The sequence below is a fragment of the Salvelinus fontinalis genome, chromosome 31, assembly GCF_029448725.1.
Source record: "Salvelinus fontinalis isolate EN_2023a chromosome 31, ASM2944872v1, whole genome shotgun sequence".
In the NCBI taxonomy this organism is placed as follows: Eukaryota; Metazoa; Chordata; class Actinopteri; order Salmoniformes; family Salmonidae; genus Salvelinus; species Salvelinus fontinalis.
This window is the reverse complement of record NC_074695.1, coordinates 25,006,281-25,028,391: the sequence shown is the minus strand read 5'-3', so window position 1 is coordinate 25,028,391 and position 22,111 is coordinate 25,006,281. Positions and strand designations below refer to the sequence as shown.

The 22,111-nt window shown below is 42.4% G+C and overlaps 1 protein-coding gene across 2 annotated transcripts in view; it reads left to right on the top strand.

The window, feature by feature from the left end:
- The first annotated feature begins 8,809 nt into the window (after positions 1-8,809).
- Positions 8,810-22,111, top strand: part of LOC129829938 (rap guanine nucleotide exchange factor 3-like) — a 41,005-nt gene continuing 27,703 nt past the window's right edge. Inside the window, exons 1-2 of one of the 2 annotated variants that reach the window (XM_055891974.1) lie at positions 8,810-9,311; positions 13,108-13,152. In XM_055891974.1, the coding sequence (XP_055747949.1) occupies positions 9,228-9,311; positions 13,108-13,152 (129 nt within the window). In that variant the 5' untranslated portion in view covers positions 8,810-9,227. The remainder of the gene's footprint in view (positions 9,312-13,107; positions 13,153-22,111) is intronic. The other variant, XM_055891973.1, reaches the window with a different exon arrangement.

Below are 22,111 nucleotides of genomic sequence, written 5' to 3'. Positions count from 1 at the left end.
ACTATACAGTAGATGCAACACTAGAATGGTGTCACGCCCTGACCTAAAACACCATAGAGAACCCCCGAGGGCTCTCTATAGTGTTTTAGGTCAGGGCGTGACTAGGGGCGTTTCTAGGTATTATATTTCTATGTTGGTGTGTGTGTATGGTTCCCAATTGGAGGCAGCTGATAATCGTTACCTCTAATTGGGGATCATACTTAGTGTGTCCTTTTTCCCACCTGCGATGTGGGATATTGTTTTGTTTGAGTGCCAATGTGTGCGACGTATTTCACAATCGTTATATCTTTTTTGTTATGGAAGTTTCACTATCATTAAAAATGTGGAACTCTACTCACACTGCGCCTTGGTCCAATTATTCATACGACGGTCGTGACAAACGGATCATGGATATCCCGGAAACATGAAAGAAGTGTTTTTAACGCTCGTCCTCTGGGTTCCTTTTTTCTACTTTTAAATAGTTTTTAACTGTACAAAATCAATTAATCAATCAGACAATCCATTTTTTATACATTTGCAACAATTTCTAAAAACCTGTTTTCACTTTGTCATTATGGGGTATTGTGTGTAAATTGCGGAACATTTTAAAAATAACAATAATTTTAGAATAAGGCTGTAAGGTAACAAAATGTGTAAAAAGTCAAGAGGTCTGTATACTTTCCGAAGGCACTGTATCTCCCCCCAAAAAAATATGCAACCCTTATTTTACCAGGTAAGTTGACTGAGAACACATTTTATAGCAACAACATGATGGTATGAGGGCCAGATTGGGAATTTAGCCAGGACACCAGGGTTAACACCCCTACTCTTATGATAGTGCCTTTGGATCTTTGGTGACCACAGAGAGTCAGGACACTCGTTTAACATCCCATCCTAAAGACAGCTCCCTACACATGGCAATGTCCCCCATCACTGCCCTGGGACATTGGGATCTTTTTTTTTGACCAGAGAAAAGAGTGCCTCCTACTGGCCCTCTAACACCACTTCCAGCAGAATCTGATCAATCAATCAATCAAGTTTATTTTATATAGCCCTTCGTACATCAGCTAATATCTCGAAGTGCTGTACAGAAACCCAGCCTAAAACCCCAAACAGCTAGTAATGCAGGTGTAGGAGCACGGTGGCTAGGAAAAACTCCCTAGAAAGGCCAAAACCTAGGAAGAAACCTAGAGAGGAACCAGGCTATGAGGGGTGGCCAGTCCTCTTCTGGCTGTGCCGGGTGGAGATTATAACAGAACTATGCCAAGATGTTCAAAAATGTTCATAAGTGACAAGCATGGTTAAATAATAATCATGAATAATTTTCAGTTGGCTTTTCATAGCCGATCATTAAGAGTTGAAAAACAACAGTTAAAACATCTGATCTCCCATACAGGACCAATCCTGCTTAGTTTGGGAGGAAAGCCACTAGTGTGATAGAGGGTGGTAGGCTGCTGGCACAAAGGTACAATATCTAAAGGTATCTTAATTCTACAGCACAACAAATTATTTTTAATTAATGAATAATAGGATATAGATATAGATATAGACAGCTTAGCTTTCCGGTGTGGTTATCATAGTGTGGACTCGACTGTCTTTCACAAAGGTAAACCAGATCCTTGCTTTGCTTTAACAATGAGTTAGTATTCAATATGTGTAACATATTTTGATGCATTCATCCTGACTCCACAGAGACAATGATACACAGATGTTTCCTCGCCCTCACTTCCCTCCCTCACTCACCGTCATGGTCTGCATCACATCATGTACAGGTGAGTACTACTGTAACACTGTGACGGTGTAGCAGAGTAGGGGGCCATTTTAGGACAACTCCCCCCGTGACTACCTCCCCCTCTCCACCATGCTGCCATCCCAAGCTCCTATGGGCACACTAGTCATATCCAATCAGACAGCCATAGGAAGCTGACACACACACACACACACACACACACACACACACACACACACAAAGCTCACAAAGCTCACAAACCGTATCTGTGAGGTACTGGCATATCAAAAGGAGAGGAGCGTGAAAGAGGAAGACAGCTTTGTGCTCTCAGAACAAAACGCGGAGGCTGAAACATGGCAGAGGAGGTATCAGGTATGAAGATTTTAGCTTGTTAACACTCATGTATAGACAAACTGTGCAAAATTACAGAAATATAATTGATGAGCTTCAGGAAAAATAAGTCATAACTCATTGTGGCAATAATTTAGTATAAAGTTAGTTTGTTACTTTTTTGAGGGGGTGCATTCAAAATACAGGTAAGAAGGAATTTGTAAATGTATGTGATAAACCAAATTGGTTTGGATTATCAGGAGCAGATTGCCTCAGCTCCCCACATGTTGCCTTTCAGGCACAGGACTTTCTAACATTATCAGTTGTGTTTTTGAATGTGCTGTTGGACAACAGGAATAAGCGTTTTAGTGAGGTATAAAGAGAGGGAGTCTACTTGTCTGCTTGTCTGTCAGCATAAGCAGTCCTCCCTTCCTCTATGAACATAGGGTCAGGTGAATAAATACTCTGACATCCTCTCTCTACTTGCTAACTGGCCAGGCCCAAGGGAGACAATAGGAAGGAAAAGGCGAGAGGGAGGATGGGAAAAGTTCCCGGGTACACTCTTAGAAAAAAAGGTGCTATCTAGAACCAAAAGGTTTCTTCGGCTGTCCCCATAGGAGAACCTTTTGAACAACCCATTTTGGTTCCAGGTAGACCCTTTTGCTTCCAGGTAGAACCCTTTCATGTAGAACCCAAGAAAGTTCTAACTGGAACCAAAAGGGGTTATACCAGGAACCAAAAGGGGTTCTACCAGGAACCAAAAAGGGTTCTCCCATGGGGACAGCCGCAGAACAATTTGGAACCCCTTTTTTCTAAGAGTGTATGTACTGTACTGTACAGACTTTCAGGACAGAAGTAAAATGTGCTTTTTTGTATCTTAGTACAAAACTCCATATTGGTAACACTTGTAACGCAGCCTGTCCTACATTCTAAACCTTCCATTTCGCATTCATTTTGTTTGTATACATCTTTTACCACACAACCATTGATCCAAAATAGAAGTTTACTGTGAAATATAATGAGTATATTGGTTTAATCACCAAAACACAACATACTGATATCTTCTCAATTTAGTTATTTTAACAACCACTTAATCCAATAGCAAAAACAATTCAGATACAGTACATGTTTCAAAATCGCCCTTTGAAAGTAGTGTTCACATTAGGCAATACACTTACTTACAGTACCCATTCAAATTGACTGAACATCTCATTTCCATAATTTCCATCCCATGTATGATCAAGGTGTGATCATTGAAAACATGTTTCACATTGTAATCAAATGAAAGAAACATCATGTTTAGCAGGCACTAGTTTGCAACAAGCTTGTCTTGAGCATTTGGTAATAGGTTTTTATCAAAATTGCAGTAAATATCCTCCTTGTTCATGCACCTAGGGAAAAACCTTTTGGCATGGAAAATCCAAGCCTGACATACAGTAGGTCTGGATTGAAACCACTGCATGCCTCATTCATGGCCTGAAGGAGGGTGGTCAAAATGTAACTAGTACTTTTGGGTGTCAGGGAAAATATATGGTGTAAAAAGTACATTATTTTCTTTAGGAATGTAGTGGACAAAAGTAAAAGTTGCCAAAAATAGAAGTAGCAAAGTAAAGTACAAATACCCCCCCCCCCCTCCCCCCCCAAAAAAAACTACTGAACTAGTACTTTCAAGTATTTTTACTTAAGTACTTTACACCACTGTTCAATTCCCACTGGGGCCACATACCAAAATTTGTGGACTGTTGTCACTTTGGACAAAAGTGTTTGCTATGTAAATGTCATATATTATAGTAAATGCATTTTATCAAAAGAGACGAGAATCACATCAAAAGTAATGTGAGCATTGCATTGTGAAAGGCAATTACTTTATATTAACATGTAATGCAATGTGGAACATGTATTTCTAGATGAAACACTGATTAAGTTTGGTAAAAAAGTGACTGTATTATTTTGTGTTATGTACTTAATCAATTGAAAATGTGCTTAGAGTTTTTAAGCTGCCTTTTTGATGATCTGTTCTGAGTTGTGAAAATGTACTACATAAGAATCACAAAAGCCCAAGTACAGCAAGAGGATAGTGCATATTGTACAGTAATTTATGGATGTTTCCAGGAACATGGAAAAGGGAGTCCCATGAGGTGCTTGTCCCTGTACTGTGTGTGTGTGTGTGTGTGTGTGTGTGTGTGTGTGTGTGTGTGTGTGTGTGTGTGTGTGTGTGTGTGTGTGTGTGTGTGTGTGTGTGTGTGTGTGTGTGTGTGTGTGTGTGTGTGTGTGTGTGTGTGCATTTTACAGGCAGTTGTAACAAAGAGGCACAGCAAAGACAGCTGGCTAAGAGCACATTCCAAATGGGCGTAGATGTGATGCAGGAAATCCCACTCCCTTTCCCAGAGGACCTCCTGTATGAGTAAAACACACACACAGTCATAGAGACACAAACACTTACACTGATGAGTTGATGACAAGCTTCTCGTGGGAAAAAAACATTGAGACGCCCCTTTTCTTGTTTATCCAAACTGTAAATCTATGTCACTTAATTAAACAAGTTCATTATTCCCAGATTACTGACAGAAATATAATATGTAAATTAATGCACAGATGAAATCAAAAATGAGGGGGAGGGGGATCATATCTCTTAAAACTCAATGGAATTGATATGTCAAAATGACTCACTGTTAGTGCACAGGTCCACTCAATTGTAGATGACTTGAGAACAGTGACTAAGACTGTAGTGTGAGGATACAGTCACTAGGTGGCGGCATTCAATTCCCACAATGCAAGAGAGGCTCCAAGTAATCTTTTTTGGCCCCCCAAAGCTTTTGGTCAAAACAAATGGGACTGTAAAATCACTAGGAATTCAGCTAAAAAGGAGTTTAATTTAGGACATCTGTTCCCAAGAAACATATGTGATCGTGTCTCAATGTTATTCAAGGTATGAAATTATTCTTATTTTAAAATACAATCTCTTTTTTAGGCTTAGTTGTGGTCAATTTGCTGTGTAACAGTTATTAGAATTATGTTCTGGCCCCCAGACCATCTGCTCTGACAAAAATTGGCCCACAGCTGAATCTATTGTAGTTACCATCGCCTTAGGGCCTAACCCTAGGCCCAGCTGTTCCTGAACTCAAACACAGTGTTTACTGGCTTGTGTTCCAATTTGTTTCCTGATAAAGTAATCATAGGTGTGAAAGGAATTAATTATTTTAAATCTCCCAGTCCTAACAAAAGTATGATTAGAGAATATTTGTTGGTCATTATGTAAACCGCATATAGTTCTCCTCAACAGATGTGTATTAATATAAGCCTTTTCAGTGAGACTAACCCATTCAACCAAACCATTAAATGACAGAATTAAAATAAAACATAAAGATTTGTAGCCCTCATGACACTCTGCCGTGCAGTTAGACAGTGGAAGTTGCTCTGTGAGATGCTTTCTGATGGAGCCTAGCAGCTAGCTACAGCATGTGTTATTCCTTATCGAACAAACGGACGTGTTGACATTCCCTGAGGAGGTCATAAGAATGAAAACTGGATTCCTTCTTCACTGTGAGGATTGTTGAACTAGCATCGTGGAGTCCCTGGAAGGCATTCAGGAGATAGAGGGAGAGAAAGAGAGAGAGACAAACACTAGAGCCTCTGAAGCACACTCAGCCTTCCTTACCGTGTTGTCTGTGCGTCCTCAACGCAGACTGTACATTTTTGTTTATTTGTTTGTTTGGGGATTTTTGGTCTTGTCTAAGCAGGATCGCAGATAGGCAAAACATCCTTTGCAGTCCTCAGGAAGTCATATTTGGTAAGAGATTGTTGTTGCCTGCTTTTCAGGTGGATTGTTTTCATGAAGTACAGGGAGAGGTTTTTTGGCTTGCTTTGAAGGGATGAGACATTTCACATAGGCTGTAAGTGTTTAATGGGTGCTATTTTTGGGTTAGATGTTTGTTGTAGATTTGACATTTTAGTCATTTAGCAGACGCTCTTAACCAGAGCGACTCACAGGAGTAATTAAGGTTAAATGCATTGCTCAAAGGCACATCAACAGATTTTTTACCTAGTCGGCTCGGGGATTTGAATCAGCAACATTTCGGTTACTGTATTTCGGTTACTGCAACCTGTTTCTGTTACCGCCCAACCACTGGGCAACCTGTTTTGTGAACACCCTTAACTTGCTCACCTACTGTCTCTAGAGGCAGTGATAGAGTGAGGAAGGGTGATATCCAAAACTGCAAAATACTTTGAAGAAAAACAATTGGTGTCTGGGTCGAGATAAATAAACAGAGAGTGGGCTGTGACAGCCTCTGTAGGGTCAGCCACAGGAAGGGCTGCTCCCTGCTGGAACAATGACTTGGAGAGCCCTAGGGTATGTCCCAAATGGCATCCTATTCCCTATATAGTGCACTAGAAACTAGAAAATAGGGTGCCATTTTGGACAAGATCTATCCAGCCGGACATTCTACTGGTTTGCATTTCCTAACTCTGCCCTCCAGGTGAACTCTGAGGGATGTTGCCAAGATAGACTGCCCCCCCCCCCAGAACATTGCTAGAGGAAACTAAATCAAATTGTCTTTCCTCTCCCTCTGTCTTATTTTACCTAGTGACGGCTTCAGCCATGTTCTCCATGGATACCTTCTTCAAATCTATCCTGTTCCCATCCAGACGGATAACAACAGAGGGGGAAGTAAGTTTATAATGTTTATACATCAGGTCACCAAGACAACCAATAGTTCTCCCTCTTCATAACACAAACACCAAATTCCCCACAGCAAAACTAATATCTTAAAGTTCCAATGAGCTTCTTTAAATTCAGAATGGTGTTATCTGAATTGTTGGCGTGTTAAATTCACTACAGCATAATTTGACACTTTTATCAAGCATAACCCTCACAAAGAGAAGGACTTACACTGAAATCAATGGTTAACAGACCCTGTATGATAGAATGCATAATTTGAATAATATTACACACTTAATGAGCACCGGTAATTGTCGTTCTACAGGTGTGTTATGCTCTGGGTTCAAAGAAAGGTCTGTGGCACACATGATGTAATGATAAGAAACTGTGAGGTAGTTCATAACATAAGACTTCATAGCAGAGTTGTTCTATGTAGGATGTGTGGGGGGAGAAGTTGAGAAAGTCCATCTTTATATATGGTCCTTTAGCCATCTCATGCCTACCCTGTTGTTGTCTGTCTGTCCCTGGGGCAGTTTATCTGTCTGTGTCCATGAGTCTGTAGCCTACTGCATGGTTTGCTAAACAGCTGTGGTCACCCTGACAAGTGTCCACACACCCCAATCCACACGCACACAGAGAGAGAGACAGACAGACAGACACTTAATTCTGCCCATGTCAAAAGTCACCTATAGATCAGGGGGAAGCTAACGCCAACTGGGCACATATGTCAATTCAACGTCTATTCCACGTTGGTTCAAGGTAGTTTCGTTGAAATTATTTGGAATCAACGTTGTTTCAGCCAGTGTTTGCCCAGTGGAAGGTATCTGACAAAATAATACAGGTCTGGTTGCGGAGTTAATTAAGCAATTAAAAATCCCATCATGCTATGGGTCATGTATAAAAATGCTGGGAATGCCATTATTTTGGCTACCATGGCTATGCCCCCATAGGATGACAATGCCCCATCCACAGGGCATGTTTGGTCACTGAATGGTTTGATGAGCATGAAAATGATATAAACCTGTCACGTTCCTGACCTGTTTTCTGTTATTTTTGTATGTGTTTAGTTGGTCAGGGCGTGAGTTGGGGTGGGCATTCTATGTTTTGTGTTTCTATGTTTAGGTGGTTTGTAATTAGCCTTATATGGTTCTCAATCAGAGACAGGTGTTTGACTTTTCCTCTGATTGAGAACCATATAAAGGTAGGCTGTTCACACTGTTTGTTTGTGGGTGGTTGTCTTCTGTGTCTGTGTATGTTGCACCACACGGGACTGTTTTGGTTTGTTTGTTCGTTTGATGTAGTCTGTTCCTGTTCGTGAGTTCTTCGTGTATTTATGTAAGTTCCATGTTCAGGTTTCGTCTACGTCGTTTTGTTATTTTGTAGTTTGTTGAAGAGTTTTCATGTTTTCGTCTTTTCTGTAATAAACGTTATTATGTCAAACTATCACGCTGCACTTTGGTCCAATCCCTACTCCTCCTCTTCGTCTGAAGAGGAGGAGGACAGCCGTTACATAAACCGTATGTCATGACCATCTCAGTCACCAGATCTCAACCCAAATGAACACTTGTGGGAGATTTTGGAGTGGCACCTGAGACAGCGTTTTCCACCACCATCAACAAAACAACCAATAATGGAATTTCTTGTGGTAGAATGGTGTCACATGCCAAGGTGCATTGAAGCTGTTCTGGAACATTATGAATACTTTTATTTGATATAGACCCCCTACTTCTCCTTAAATCCATCTCATCTGGCAGGTCAAACAGAGTGCTGTAGCTGCAGGGCTCAGGCTCGACATTGTGGTGTGTTTTGGAATCAGATAGGCAAAATAGCAAAACAATATATTGGAAACCCATACAGAAGCAGGCTATACAAAAAGTTTAGATCAGCTATTGGAATGACTCCCAAAATTCCATCGCAACTGCAATGTTGTGAAAAAAAAGTCAATTTGCTGCAGTGAATAGAGAATCATATCATTCTGAAGAGGCAGACGACTTTTTATTACTTTAATTAATGATAATGCCTTATTGAGCAGCGGGGAATCATTTGACAGCAAGTGTGGTCACGGATAGTGACAATCATGCGCATGTGCTGAGAGAGTTGAGGCTGTTTGAAAGTGACAATCATGCGCCTGTGCTGAGAGAGTTGAGGCTGATTTGAGGCTGATTGAAAGTGACAATCATGCGCCTGTGCTGAGAGAGTTGAGGCTGATTGAAAGTGGGTTGTCGTTTCTCCACAGAGCAGAGGCAGCAACGTCGTGCGAGGTGGAAGGGACCTGGCTGAGTTTTTGATGTTGGCACAGTAGCCTAACCAGCAGTCCGGTCGGATACAGATAATGTAGACTTGTGGCTTTGGTGACAGAAAGGCAACATGTGTGGATTCAATTGGTCATGCAATGAGTCAGTATGCAATGTTGTTGTAATGGTCCTGAGTCTGTAACGGGTAGACATGCTTGGAGGTGCCGTCTTCGTCATGCGTTATTACCGCAGATCCACTAACCTGGAAAGTTGTTCTGTTTGATTGGGAAAAAATATGCATCTGTTCCGGAGTTACAATTATCGAGTTTTCCCGGATCGTTATTCTGTGGAAACATCGAGCATTCGAGGCATCAGTTGGGTATGTTATTATTGCCTAGAAATTATATTCTATATGTAGAATTGCATTCCAACAGTAGTAAAAAGACAGTAACGTTAGGCTAGTAGGCTAATAATATTGTAGCCTAATAATGATAATCATCACTACTCATCATCATCATTTTTTGTCTTTACCACGTGGAATTATTTAGCTTTGAGATGGTCGGATGATGATGATGAAGATAATGCATGATGGTAATGATGATGATGAATGATGATTGTGATGGTTGATGATTGATGATGAGGATGGTGAGTGCTCATGAGTCATAATATAATTCTCCATAAAAACATTTTCTGTCTTTTGAAAGTATGACTATGGCTGAAAATATGTTCATAATATTCCAACCCATGGCAACAATGTTTTCACAGTAAACTATAGGCCTTCAATAAATAATATAGCGTATTATGTGGATATGTTTTGAGAGTGAGACTCACGGTATAGGTAGTAATGCTGCGCCACAGTAGCCTACTTGATGAAAAGAAGGTGGTGGGAAGTAAAGCAATCTTTACAGAAAGTCTGACGTGGCTACACTTGCTATGCACTGTCTCCCTACCTTTCTCACACAATGTACACTTCACTGATCATCCCTGTTACTATACACACTGCAAGAGGGAATATAGATCACACTTCAAAACACTGCAGCACTTCTTCAGCATAAGAGCTTATATGATTGTATCTGATTGTGTGTGATTGTGCTATTGGTGTCTGTGTGAGATGTGTGGGTGGGTGGTGTGCATTGCAGGAGTGTAAAGTGAGGGGCTCTGGAGTAAGAGTCAGACACTGTGTTGGTGGAAGAAGAGGGGGGAAGAAGGCTCACCACATCCACAGTGACACAGTCTGTATGTGTCCCCAAAACAAAAGCAGCGTCTTGCGTTGCATGTGGAGAATGGTTAGACTGAGCAGCGGACTTCTCTATTGTCTTGAGTATGGAGAGGAAGGTAGCAAAGACCCAGCCAAAGTTTGATTAAACACTGGTTATTAATAGTGCATTGTTTATTGTTCACCTCAATCCCCCCAACTCAGTTTACAGGGGATACAAGAATTTATATTTTCCCTCAGATTCAGAATAGTGCTCCTCAAGGAGGATCTAATTTTGACTTTGACTTTGTTATTGAATAGGTCAGGCAGATTATACTAATCTAGAGTTTTTAGTTTAAAGACTGTATGGTTAGCTGAATCAGTGAAGACCTCAATGTACCTCGAAAAGGCTTAATTCATGAAAAATATGACATAAAATGAACAAGGTGCTTTTTTAAAAAGTCACATATACATACACTGTGTGTTTGGCAATATGGAGTAGACTAGACACAACATATTTCCAGGTGCTATTGGGAATTCAATGGAGATATTACTTATTATTACTTCACAAGTAAGAATGAGTGAATAATGGTTTAGGAACGGCTATAGATATCATCTTGTAACGTGAGTTGTTGTGTTTATTTGTTTATTTGGATGTTGTTTGTCTTTAAGAAGCCTATAGTTGATTAATTACATAGGACACCCTAATGCAATGATCATGTCTTAATGTAGTCCATGTGATTAATGTTCTTAAAGCCACGGTGCACTAGTGTTTACAGTATTTTGAGTCCAACCTTACCGTAGATGTTCAGACAAACATCAATACAGTATTACTAAAGCATATGTGGCTCCACTTTATCCTTGTGTGTCTCTGATGATGTGTCTGGAATTCATGGGCGGCATGCACTAACATTGGACCCAATTAAACTGGCTTCACACTGGGAGCCAGCTAACTGTAGTTAATTGAGACATGTGTGACACGTGTGGTAAGATACCACCACTGGTAGCATTTGAAGACAGAGAGAGTTGTTTATAATTAGATGTTAATAAGAACCTGTCTGTACCCCAATGGCAACAGGTAGCCTAGTGTTAAAGCATTGGGCCAGTAACCGAAAGGTTGCTGGATTGAATCCCTGAGCTGACAATGTAAACATCTGTTGCTCTGCCCCTGAACAAGGCAGTTAACCCACTGTTCCCTGGTAGGCTGTCATTGTAAATAACAATTTGTTGTTAACTGATTTGCCTAGTTAAATAAAGGTTAAAGAAAATGGCCCTGCTTATTGCATACTACAGCTGGGGTGGTGGTGGTGACTCCTGGAGATAGAGCAGGACAAAATGCCTCACATTCGTAGAGGAAATTAGCAAGAAGGGCACTTCTTGATAAGAGGGACAGGACATGGCATCTGGTATTTTCCACTGCTGCCTTCCCAGGACTTGAGTTTTGTCTAAGATGTGAGTGAAGGAAAATAATCAAAGTCACTAAAGTCTACAGGTGTGTCTGTGTGATGCTAGATTAACCAAGAAGTGACACCTCTACAGGTATGGTTTTGCTGCCCTGACATTGACAGTGCATACAAGACAGCACACATGAGAGAGACTTCCAGTTCCAGACTTCCAGTTAACAATGGAGCAGGGAAAGTCCCTCTGGTTGGGAGCATGTGACAGGGTTGGCTGGAAGACAACCAGCACACTCTGTCAACAGAAATGAAGGGTGGAGAGTTCTCCACGCTCAGAGCGTGGAGAAGGAACATTGTACACCTGACTTAAGAGAAGAAAAACTATCCAGTAAAATAATAAGAAAAGAAAATAGAACAATATCGAAGTAAAGGGGATAGAAGAAGAATACTTTATCATCTATATTCTTTATAAATTACAGAAATGTGTCTGTTGAAGCAGACAGCTGTTTACCCACTATCACCTTCTTATCCATCTCTATCTTTCCCAGTCCATATAGTGTTCTGACTGCAATAATGGAGCTGAGAGAAAAATTATATGTTCAAACTATTTTCTTCTTGCTGCATTTGATACCCAAGCACAGACAAGCTGCCACACAAAAAAGAGAAGAGATGACAATATCTCGTCGCGTTCCATATTTCTATTGTGCTCATTGATTAAGCTGATGATCTCACACTGTGATACAGTGAAAATATAGGACCTGTATGTTACGTCGTCTGTCTTTTCTTCTGAGTAGCCCTCAAGGCAAGGCACTAAGCACTCACCAGTTAACCAGACCTGGAAAGATACAGGAGAGAGTGGCCTGAACAAAGGCCAATATTAAGTGACTGTGTAACTCCTCTGACACCTCAGCTAGCAGATCCCATCTATATCATGTAATTTAGCAGCTGGCTTGGGAACACATGTAGAGAGGCTGTAAGTGGATCATAAAATAAGAGTTATAAAACTTTAAAAGAGGAAGTGGGAATTAGTCTACAGGATGGTGTTGATGACATCAGGTGATCTTAGCTGATCTTGTGTAAATGATCCCAGTGTACATATGCATAGATTGCATTTGATTACTGCTACAATGCTATTTGGGTTGTTAATAGCTAGTAACATAAGCATTTCGCTGCACCTGCTATAACACCCGCTAAACTGTGTACGTGACCAATAAACTTTCATTTGATTTGAGAGGAAGATTTACCCATATGTAATTTGGTTTACACCAGATCCATATTTTGCATTAACCAATTGACATACAGAAAAACCTCCCTGAAAACAAACAATGTACACAAAAATATGTATCTCATTAAACATAAGAATATTCCAGATTCATCCAACCTTTCTGGTCCCACCCAGTGGTTTCTGAGAACAATCAGTTGAGCTAGATCTGTTGGAATGCCTATGAGAGGAAGCCATAATATATTATAGGCCTTATTTTTCAGCAATGCCTTGATATTGTAGGCCTTCTGAACAGGATGTGAACCTATGATGGAGAGTGAAATTATTTAATAGTACATGTGTCTTTCTTTCTTTCCCATAGACCCCCCTGCAAGAGGCTCTTGACACACAGGACACCATGAAACAGGTACATAGTATGCCAGTCCAGGGACAGTGAGAGCAACAGAGAGAGAGCATTTACATTTTAGCAGATGTTCTTATCCAGATTGACTTATAGAAACAATTAGGGTTAAGTGCCTTGCTCAAGGGCACATCAACAGATTTTTCACCTAATCGGCTCTAGGATTCAAACCAGCAACATTTCAGTTACTGACCCAACACTCTTAAACACTAGGCTACCTGCCGCCCACAATACACTCTTAGAAAAAAAAAAGGTGCTATTTAGAACATAAAATGGTTATTCGGCTGTTCCATAGGAGAACCCTTTGAAGAACAGTTTTTTGGTTCCAGGGAGAACCATTTTGGGTTCCATGTAAAACCCTTTCCAAAGAGGGTTCTACATGGAAACCGAAAAGAGTTCTACCTGGGGGAAAAAAAGGTTATCGTATGGGGACAGCCAAAGAACCCTTTTGGAACCCTTTTTGGAGTGTATGTACATCACATCCCTACAGCTAGCCTTAGTCCTAAATCAATCTGCTCTGGCTTCTGATGAATCTTCTGATGAATCACAATCTTCCTGAGAAGAGAAACAACAAGGTCACTGCGTAGGAACGTTATTCATTTCAGCCATTTTGACCTCACCCTTAAATAATCTGTTACACCATAGACACACCATAGATTAGAAGCATAGTGGAAATGATGAATGAAAGTACACTAAATATTGAATGTAGTGTAGTTAACCTCTTGAGTCTTTAGGTCTTTAGGGTTAAACATTTACTGATAGGCCTATGTTGTGTCATATTGCATCAAATGATGTCCCACATTACTGTGTCATGTCATAAGATCTCCAACATACAGTAAGATCTCCAACATACAGTAAGCCTCAAAATGATGATCCAAAAACAAACATGACATCAGGCACTACTAGATAGGGGTCTACCTGTGCCCGAGCTCTTGTCCCTTTGCCCTCTCACTCGCCAAGTTCCCTTTTGAGTGGTGGTATATATCCTGTATATATATAACATTTTTTTGTATACAGTTTCTGGTCTGCCCTGTACGGAGGTTGCGCACTACAGTTATCCAAATATGCATGGCTTGAAATGCGGTCACTGGTTCTGTTACGGTTGTCGTAGTCGTTCTCCTCCTCAGACGAGGAGGAGCATGGATTGGACCAAGATGCGGAGTAGTAGGTATTCATACTTTAATGAACAAACAACAAACACTAAAAATTAGGAAACTCCACAAACGTGACTAACCTGAAAACAGTCCTGTGTGGCCCAAACACTGACACAGGAAACAAACACCCACCAAACACCAGTGAAACCCTGGCTGCCTTAGTATGACTCTCAATCAGGGACAAACGATACACACCTGTCTCTGATTGAGAATCATACCAGGCCAACCACAAAAAACCCAACATAGAAAAACAAACCTAGACCAACCCACCCAACTCACGCCCTGACCAACTAAAACAAATACATAACAAAGGAAAACAGGTCAGGAACGTGACAGAACTCCCCCCTTAAGGTGCGAACTCCGGGCGCACCAGCACAAAGTCTAGGGGAGGGTCTGGGTGGGCGTCTGTCCACGGTGGCGGCTCTGGCGCTGGGCGAGGTCCCCACCCCACCATAGTCACTCCCCGCTTCCGTATCCCCCTCCCAATGACCACCCTCCAACTAAACCCACCTAAATGAAGGGGCAGCATCGGGATAAGGGGCAGCACCGGGATAAGGGGCGGCAGCTCCGGGCTGAGGGACTCTGGCAGGTCCTGGCTGAGGGACTCTGGCAGGTCCTGGCTGAGGGACTCTGGCAGGTCCTGGCTGAGGGACTCTGGCAGGTCCTGGCTGGACGGCTCTGGCTGATCCTGGCTGGACGGCTCTGGCTGGTCGGCTCTGGCTGGTCCTGGCTGGACGGCTCTGGCTGGTCCTGGCTGGACGGCTCTGGCTGGTCCTGGCTGGACGGCACTGGCTGGTCCTGGCTGGACGGCTCTGAAGGCTCGGGACAGACGGGCAGCGCTGGGCAGACAGACAGTTCAGACCACGCTGGGCAGGCAGGCAGTTCAGACAGCGCTGGGAAGGCAGACAGTTCGGGCAGCGCTGAGCAGGCAAGCAGCGCAGGCGGCGTTGGGCAGACGGCCGACTCTGACCTGCTGAGGCGCACAGTAGGCCTGGTGCGTGGTGCCGGAACTGGAGGCACTGGGCTGGAGACATGCACCACAGGGAGAGTGCGTGGAGGAGGAACAGGGCTCTGGAAACGCACTGGAAGCCTGGTGCGTGGAGTAGGCACTGGTGGTACTGAGCTGGGGTGGGAAGGTGGCGCCGGATATACCGGACCGTGAAGGAGGACACGCGCTCTTGAGCACCAAGCCTCCCCAACCTTACCAGGTTGAATGGTCCCCGTAGCCCTGCCAGTGCGGCGAGGTGGAATAACCCGCACTGGGCTATGCAGGCGAACCGGGGACACCACCTGTAAGGCTGGTGCCATGTACGCCGGCCCGAGGAGACGTACTGGAGGCCAGATACGTTGGGCCGGCTTCATGACATCCGGCTCGATGCCCAACCTAGCCCTCCCAGTGCGGCAAGGCGGAATAGCCCGCACTGGGCTAAGCACGCGTACTGGGGACACCGTGCGCTTTACCGCATAACACGGTGTCTGACCAGTACGACGCCCTCTCACTCCACGGTAAGCCCGGGGAGTTGGCTCAGGTAACCAACCCGGCTTCGCCACACTCCCCTTTAGCCCCCCCCCCCCCCCAATAAATTTTTGGGTGAGCCTCTCGGGCTTCCAGCCGCTCTGCCTTGCTTTAGCCTCATACAACCTCCTCTCCGCTTTCGCTGCCTCCAGCTCCGCTTTGGGGCGGCGACACTCCACTGGCTCTGCCCAGGGTCCTTTACCGTCCAGGATCTCCTCCCAAGTCCATTACTCTTTTCCCCATTGTTGTTGTTCCTGCCTTCCTTCTCCACTCCGCTTGATCCTGTTTTGGTGGGTGTTTCTGTTACGGTTGTCGTAGTCGTTCTCCTCCTCAGACGAGGAGGAGCATGGATTGGACCAAGATGCGGAGTAGTAGGTATTCATACTTTAATGAACAAACAACAAACACTACAAATTACGAAACTCTACAAACGTGACTAACCTGAAAACAGTCCTGTGTGGCCCAAACACTGACACAGGAAACAAACACCCACCAAACACCAGTGAAACCCTGGCTGCCTTAGTATGACTCTCAATCAGGGACAAACGATACACACCTGTCTCTGATTGAGAATCATACCAGGCCAACCACAAAAATCCCAACATAGAAAAACAAACCTAGACCAACCCACCCAACTCACGCCCTGACCAACTAAAACAAATACATAACAAAGGAAAACAGGTCAGGAACGTGACAGGTTCGTTGAGTGTGTGTAGCAAGCTACCTACTTTGAATATCAGCAGTACTGCCACAGCAGCATAACATTTTAACACTTGATAATACTTCATAATTTATATCATCAATAATATGCAGTTTAGTTGACAGCAGCACTTCATCATTTATTTCCTTATAGAATCATAGCCGCGGAAAGGGGGCTGGAGGTGCTGCTATAACATGTTAATACATTTGCCAACGTTATGAAATTACTGCTGTCTGTTCAGGAAGAAATTAAATCATTCGGAAAAGCTTACTACACCATGGGTAGTCCTATAATTTAGCCACAGCCTAGCTGTGGATGTTGTGTAGCCCAATAACAAGGCATAGCCTACAGTCGGGAACGCGCATCAAATCTGTCAGTGAACAGCATGCAGACAAAGCAGGCCTTTTGCAATTTTTCAAATACAATCGCAGGAAAACCCAGGTTGGAAAGCAAATGGCTCCTGCTGAAAAAAGAAGACTCTAATCTGTCTGCTGTAGGCTACCAAAATATTTTATCAACTTTCAAATACTGTAAATCCAGTCACTTTTAATAGCCAGGCAATGACATACATTTCAGCAAATAAACACCTGCTTCAAATAAACACCAGCTCTATATCACAGGAGGTTGGTGGTACCTTAATTGGGGAGGACGGGCTCATGGTAATGGCTGGAGTGGAATAGGTGAAATGGTATCAAATACATATAACACATGGTTTCCAGGTTTTCATGCCATTCCATTAGCGCCGTTCCAGACAATATTATGAGCCGTCCTCCCCTTCAGCAGCCTCCACTGTTCTATATGCATTGTTTATGAGGTTACCATACATGTTTTAGGAGGTATAATGTTTGATTTTCTACATTAAATAATTCAGTAATGACTTGAAAAAATTATGGCAATTATCAGTTTTTATCCAAGTAAGAAACTGCTAGTCATTGGCTGCAAACAGCTGAGAACCGCTAGTTAACTGGCAAGCATAAAAACAGTCAACAACTTCGGGAGTACAGACCCCCAGAAATGCACATTCAAAGAGAATTATATATTTTTCAAAATATAATTTATTAAACAATTACATATCCAAATAAGCAAAAGCTGTGCGCATTAAGGGAATAGATCGCTGGCTCAAATAGAAGCCTGTCTCTAACAAGCACCTGTTGTGTTCAGTGATTTTAAGCAAATAAACACCCTGGCTATTTTTGAAGTTTTATGGTAGGCATATTGAGTGAACATTGTTTTACAAAGTAAAACAGAGGAGAGGTAGGCTTTTGGCACTCGCCTGCGAGTGAGCTGCACATCATTGGGTGAGTCAGTGAAACTGGAAAGCCTTTTTAGGACTATAATTTCCTCCTCATATTGTACAATATGTGTGTCTCCACATACCTAGGCCTAGGCTATTGATGGATTCAAGACAAGGTTGTTTTTATTGGTGTCAGATTCTCAGTTTGTCAGTGTCTAAGTAGCCTGCCATTTTGATCATTTGTGGGGTTTTAAAATAGATTCTGTCAAAGTCTCCAGGCATGTAAAATGACATAGAATTGCATGAAATGCGTTTACTAAAGGCAAACTATCTTAGCTGGTCCCCATGTGTGCAACTTCTGTAAGCTCCTCTACTCTACTGCTCTATGCCACAAGTTGTTGTTTTTCTTCTCATGCATTCTGGTTCCTCAGAGCTCCCCAGGTTACGCTCCTCTCTCACTCACTTTAGTTCAGGTACCTCCTGATTGACACTGAACACAGGTAGTATCGACTCTAACCACCATATACTAAAATATAGCCACTAGCCAGCAAGCTAGCCATACTGTTTATCATGAGCTAGAACATTGTGAAAATTAGGATATATTATGAAGTTATTATTTGTATTTGACGAGGCAGCATCTTATTTTCCTGGGGTACAGCAGTATTAAGGCAGTTATATACAATTTAAAATATTACATGACATTACATTTCATAACACTTTACCCAATACATTTAGTGTGTTTAAGATCAGTGAAGATCATTTTTTTTTACTAATTGCGATTTATCGAGCTAGCAGATTTACATAAATAAAAATCAGTGATCAACTGATAGCCTACCCTCTTTTCCCTATTTTTATTTTGAGCACCTGCCCCCTGAAAGGTCTGTGCACAGCCCTGCATGACATTCTCCAACAATTTTAGTAATCTCAATTATATGTCAACCACAACGTGATGACAACAGACATGGCCCTGCCTTCATGCTGTATTCCCAGCTAACTTTTTCTCCATGGCAGTTTTATGTGGCATTGTGCCAGCCTCTTGACGTCCAGAGGTACAGCATTGGCATCCTCTGTAACTGCTGAACCTGTTACTTTTGTGTTCCTAATATCTTCCATCACTGCTTGAGCAGTGGAGTCTATAGAAACACATTCCAAGTCAGGAGAGCACTGCACCTAATATCTAATAATGATGGGGATTGATGTCTGGTGGTTTGGGGTTTGGTGCTAGGTATATTCACATACAGGACACACAGTTAAAAAACTTCTTATCAATGCCGTCATGTCTTTTGCAAGTACTGGTCATAAGAGCTTTTGACCTAAATTGTCACATCCTGTTTGAAGTAAAAAGATATATAAAAATCCAGTGCTGTAGTGAGGTATTTCTGATGTGGGGCAGGAAGTATGCTGGTGGGAAACTATAACCCCTCAGAAAGTCTGACTTGGTCTTGTCTACAGCTCCTCTCTCTGCCCACCTTCGTGGTGCTACATGTCCCCCTCCAGATACAGTCATGTTCCAGAGAGAACCTCAAGGCAACACAGCCCACCAAGGTCACAGCACATAGGGAGACTGTAGACTCACCCACAGAGGAAACGTTCATACAGTAGTGGAAACTATAGAGTTTAACACAGACAAGAGGAAGTCGTTAAGTAAACCCACACACCACACTCAGTGACTCATTTATTTGTTTGTGGGGCCCCTGGAATTATTTTTTTAAATTAGAATGGGCCCACTCCGCTGCCTATATAGCTACTGTGCTGAGTGCTCCGCTGCCCCCACCTCACGTTGGTCGTCTTTGTCTGGTCTCTGGTGTGGACTACAAACTTCGTGTTGTATACAACACTGTTCGAACTATTTCATCCCCTCAGTAGGCTACAAAGCATAAGCACGATTTCCTACGAACTACATGTTGTACACAACACTGTTCGAACTATTGCATCCCATGCCTCAGTAAGCATAAGCACGATTTACTGTTATTTTTTTCGGAAGGAGAGTAGGCTACAGTACATGCCGCAAAATACATTATCGACATGTTCGTCTAGCGATTTCATGTTCTTATAAACTGCTGAGTTACATGCCCCTATTTACTCTCGCCACAATATCAGCATATATGGCTAACGATGCATATACGGCATAACTATGGCACCGTGCAATGCAAAACGAAGTCGCCCATTGTCAGACTTTTTACCGGTCCGGGTACACGCTCGCTGCCTAGAACGTTCGGCAGCTCAGAGGTGGAACGCAGCAAGTAACAGACACGCAGTGTAATTAGCGATTTGAATGTGTTTTTTTCCATCACCGTTACAAACATTGTCTAAACTGAGCAGGCAGACAGTAAAGTAGTGTTCATTTTTCAGGAACTACAATATGGCAGCAACTATAAAGATTAGCCTACATCCTCAGACAAACCGCTGATTGTTTTTTCTCCAAAGTATAGAGACGACGTCCTGCTTGTGCAACTGGAATATATGTTACAACAAAGAGAGAAGGTTGTAGCCTTTTATAATATATATGTTTGAAATGTTCTTTCAAATATCCGCAGGGTTTGTATTTCAGCTGTTCAGAAGAGGGTGCATAAAGACCAAAACTGAAAGGGAGTGTGACTGTGTGCGTAAAATAACACACACGCGCAAAGCGTGATCCGGATCCTTTTTACGCCTCGATCACACCGACGGTGGTGGAGCTGGTGCTGGTGCTGGTGCTGGTTAAAAATGGTATGCAGCATCAGCTGGACATGTGTGCAACAAAAGTTCAACATTCACCTGCTACCATTTCTGTCAAGCCGTCTACACATACAGTTTGATAAATCCAACGTATTCACCACCCCGCACGTACTGCAACTGCCTCTGCAACGCAATGCGGCAAGGCAAACGCAGGGTTTCATTGGATAATGAATGTAATTATGGCGGTGTGATCGAAGCGTTAGCTTTACGAAGAAGAAAGGGTTTTCCGGAGGAGTGGGTGGGGCGGTATCTGTAGCCACAGCCTAAAGATTTATATATTTTTAAATATAGATAGTGAATCGAGGAATAAATACACAGTGTATAACAATAACAGGGCTATATACAAGGAGTACCAGTACTGAGTCGATGTGCAGGGGTACGGGTTAATTAAGGTAGCTTCAATATATATGCAAAAGTATGTGGACACCCCTTCCATTGAGTGGATTCGGCTATTTCAGCCACACCCATTGCTGACAGGTGTATAAAATCTAGCACACAGCCATGCAATCAACATAGACAAACATTAGCAGTAGAATGGCCCCACTGAAGAGCTCAGTGACTTTCAATGTGGTACCGTCATAGGATGCCACCTTTCCAACAAGTCAGTTTGTCAAGTTTCTGCTCTGCTAGAGCTGCCCCGGTCAACTGTAAGTGCTGTTATTGCGAAGTGGAAACTTCTAGGAGAAACAACGTCTCAGCCACGAATTGGTAGGCCACACAAGCTCACAGAACAGGACCGCTAACTGCTGAAGCGTGTAGCGCATAAAAAACATCTGTCCTCGGTTGCAACACAGTTCCAAACTGCCCCTGGAAGCAATGTCAGCATAAGAACTAGGATTGCAAAGGGTCGGAAACTTTCCGGTAAATTTCCGGAATTTTTCCCTGTGAAGTTAAGCCCTGTAATTTTGGGAATTTTGCTTACATTCATCAAAAAAGTTAGCTTATAACTGAACCTTGAGCCATCCTCAACAAGGTTGGAAAGTGACAGTGAAGATGAGGCTTCAGAGTCTGATGTTCAAGAGGTGGACATTGAGGAGGTCCAGGGAGAAGACATGGAAGCCTGAGAGGAAGACAACCAAAGCTTTAGTTTCTAGACTATCATTTTACAGATGTATGTTGAAAACGTTTTTGGGAGATGCGATGGATCATTGCCGATCATTCAATATTCCCTTTTGTTGTTCAGCGAAATCATCCCATGTGAAGACTACACTCATTTAATTAAAGTTCAATTCGTAACTAAATATTTTTTTACATTTCTATTGGAAGGATTTAATCATTTGCAATTATGTCTACTTGTGATAAAGTAAAAGGTTTCTGTCTCCATTTGATATGGTAAATAAACTCAGCAAAAAAAGAAACAGCCCTCTTTCAGGACCCTGTCTTTCAAAGATAATTCGTAAAAATCCAAATAACTTCACAGATCTTCATTGTAAAGGGTTTAAACACTGTTTCCCATGCTTGATCAATGAACCATAAACAATTAATGAACATTCACCTGTGGAACGGTCGTTAAGACACTAACAGCTTACAGATGCATAATATGTAATGTGAAACTGTGTAGAATTATAGGAATTGCATTTTAAAATGTATTTTAAACAGTAACTCTCACTGAGCCCGAAGAATGAAGTTACCAAACAGTGATT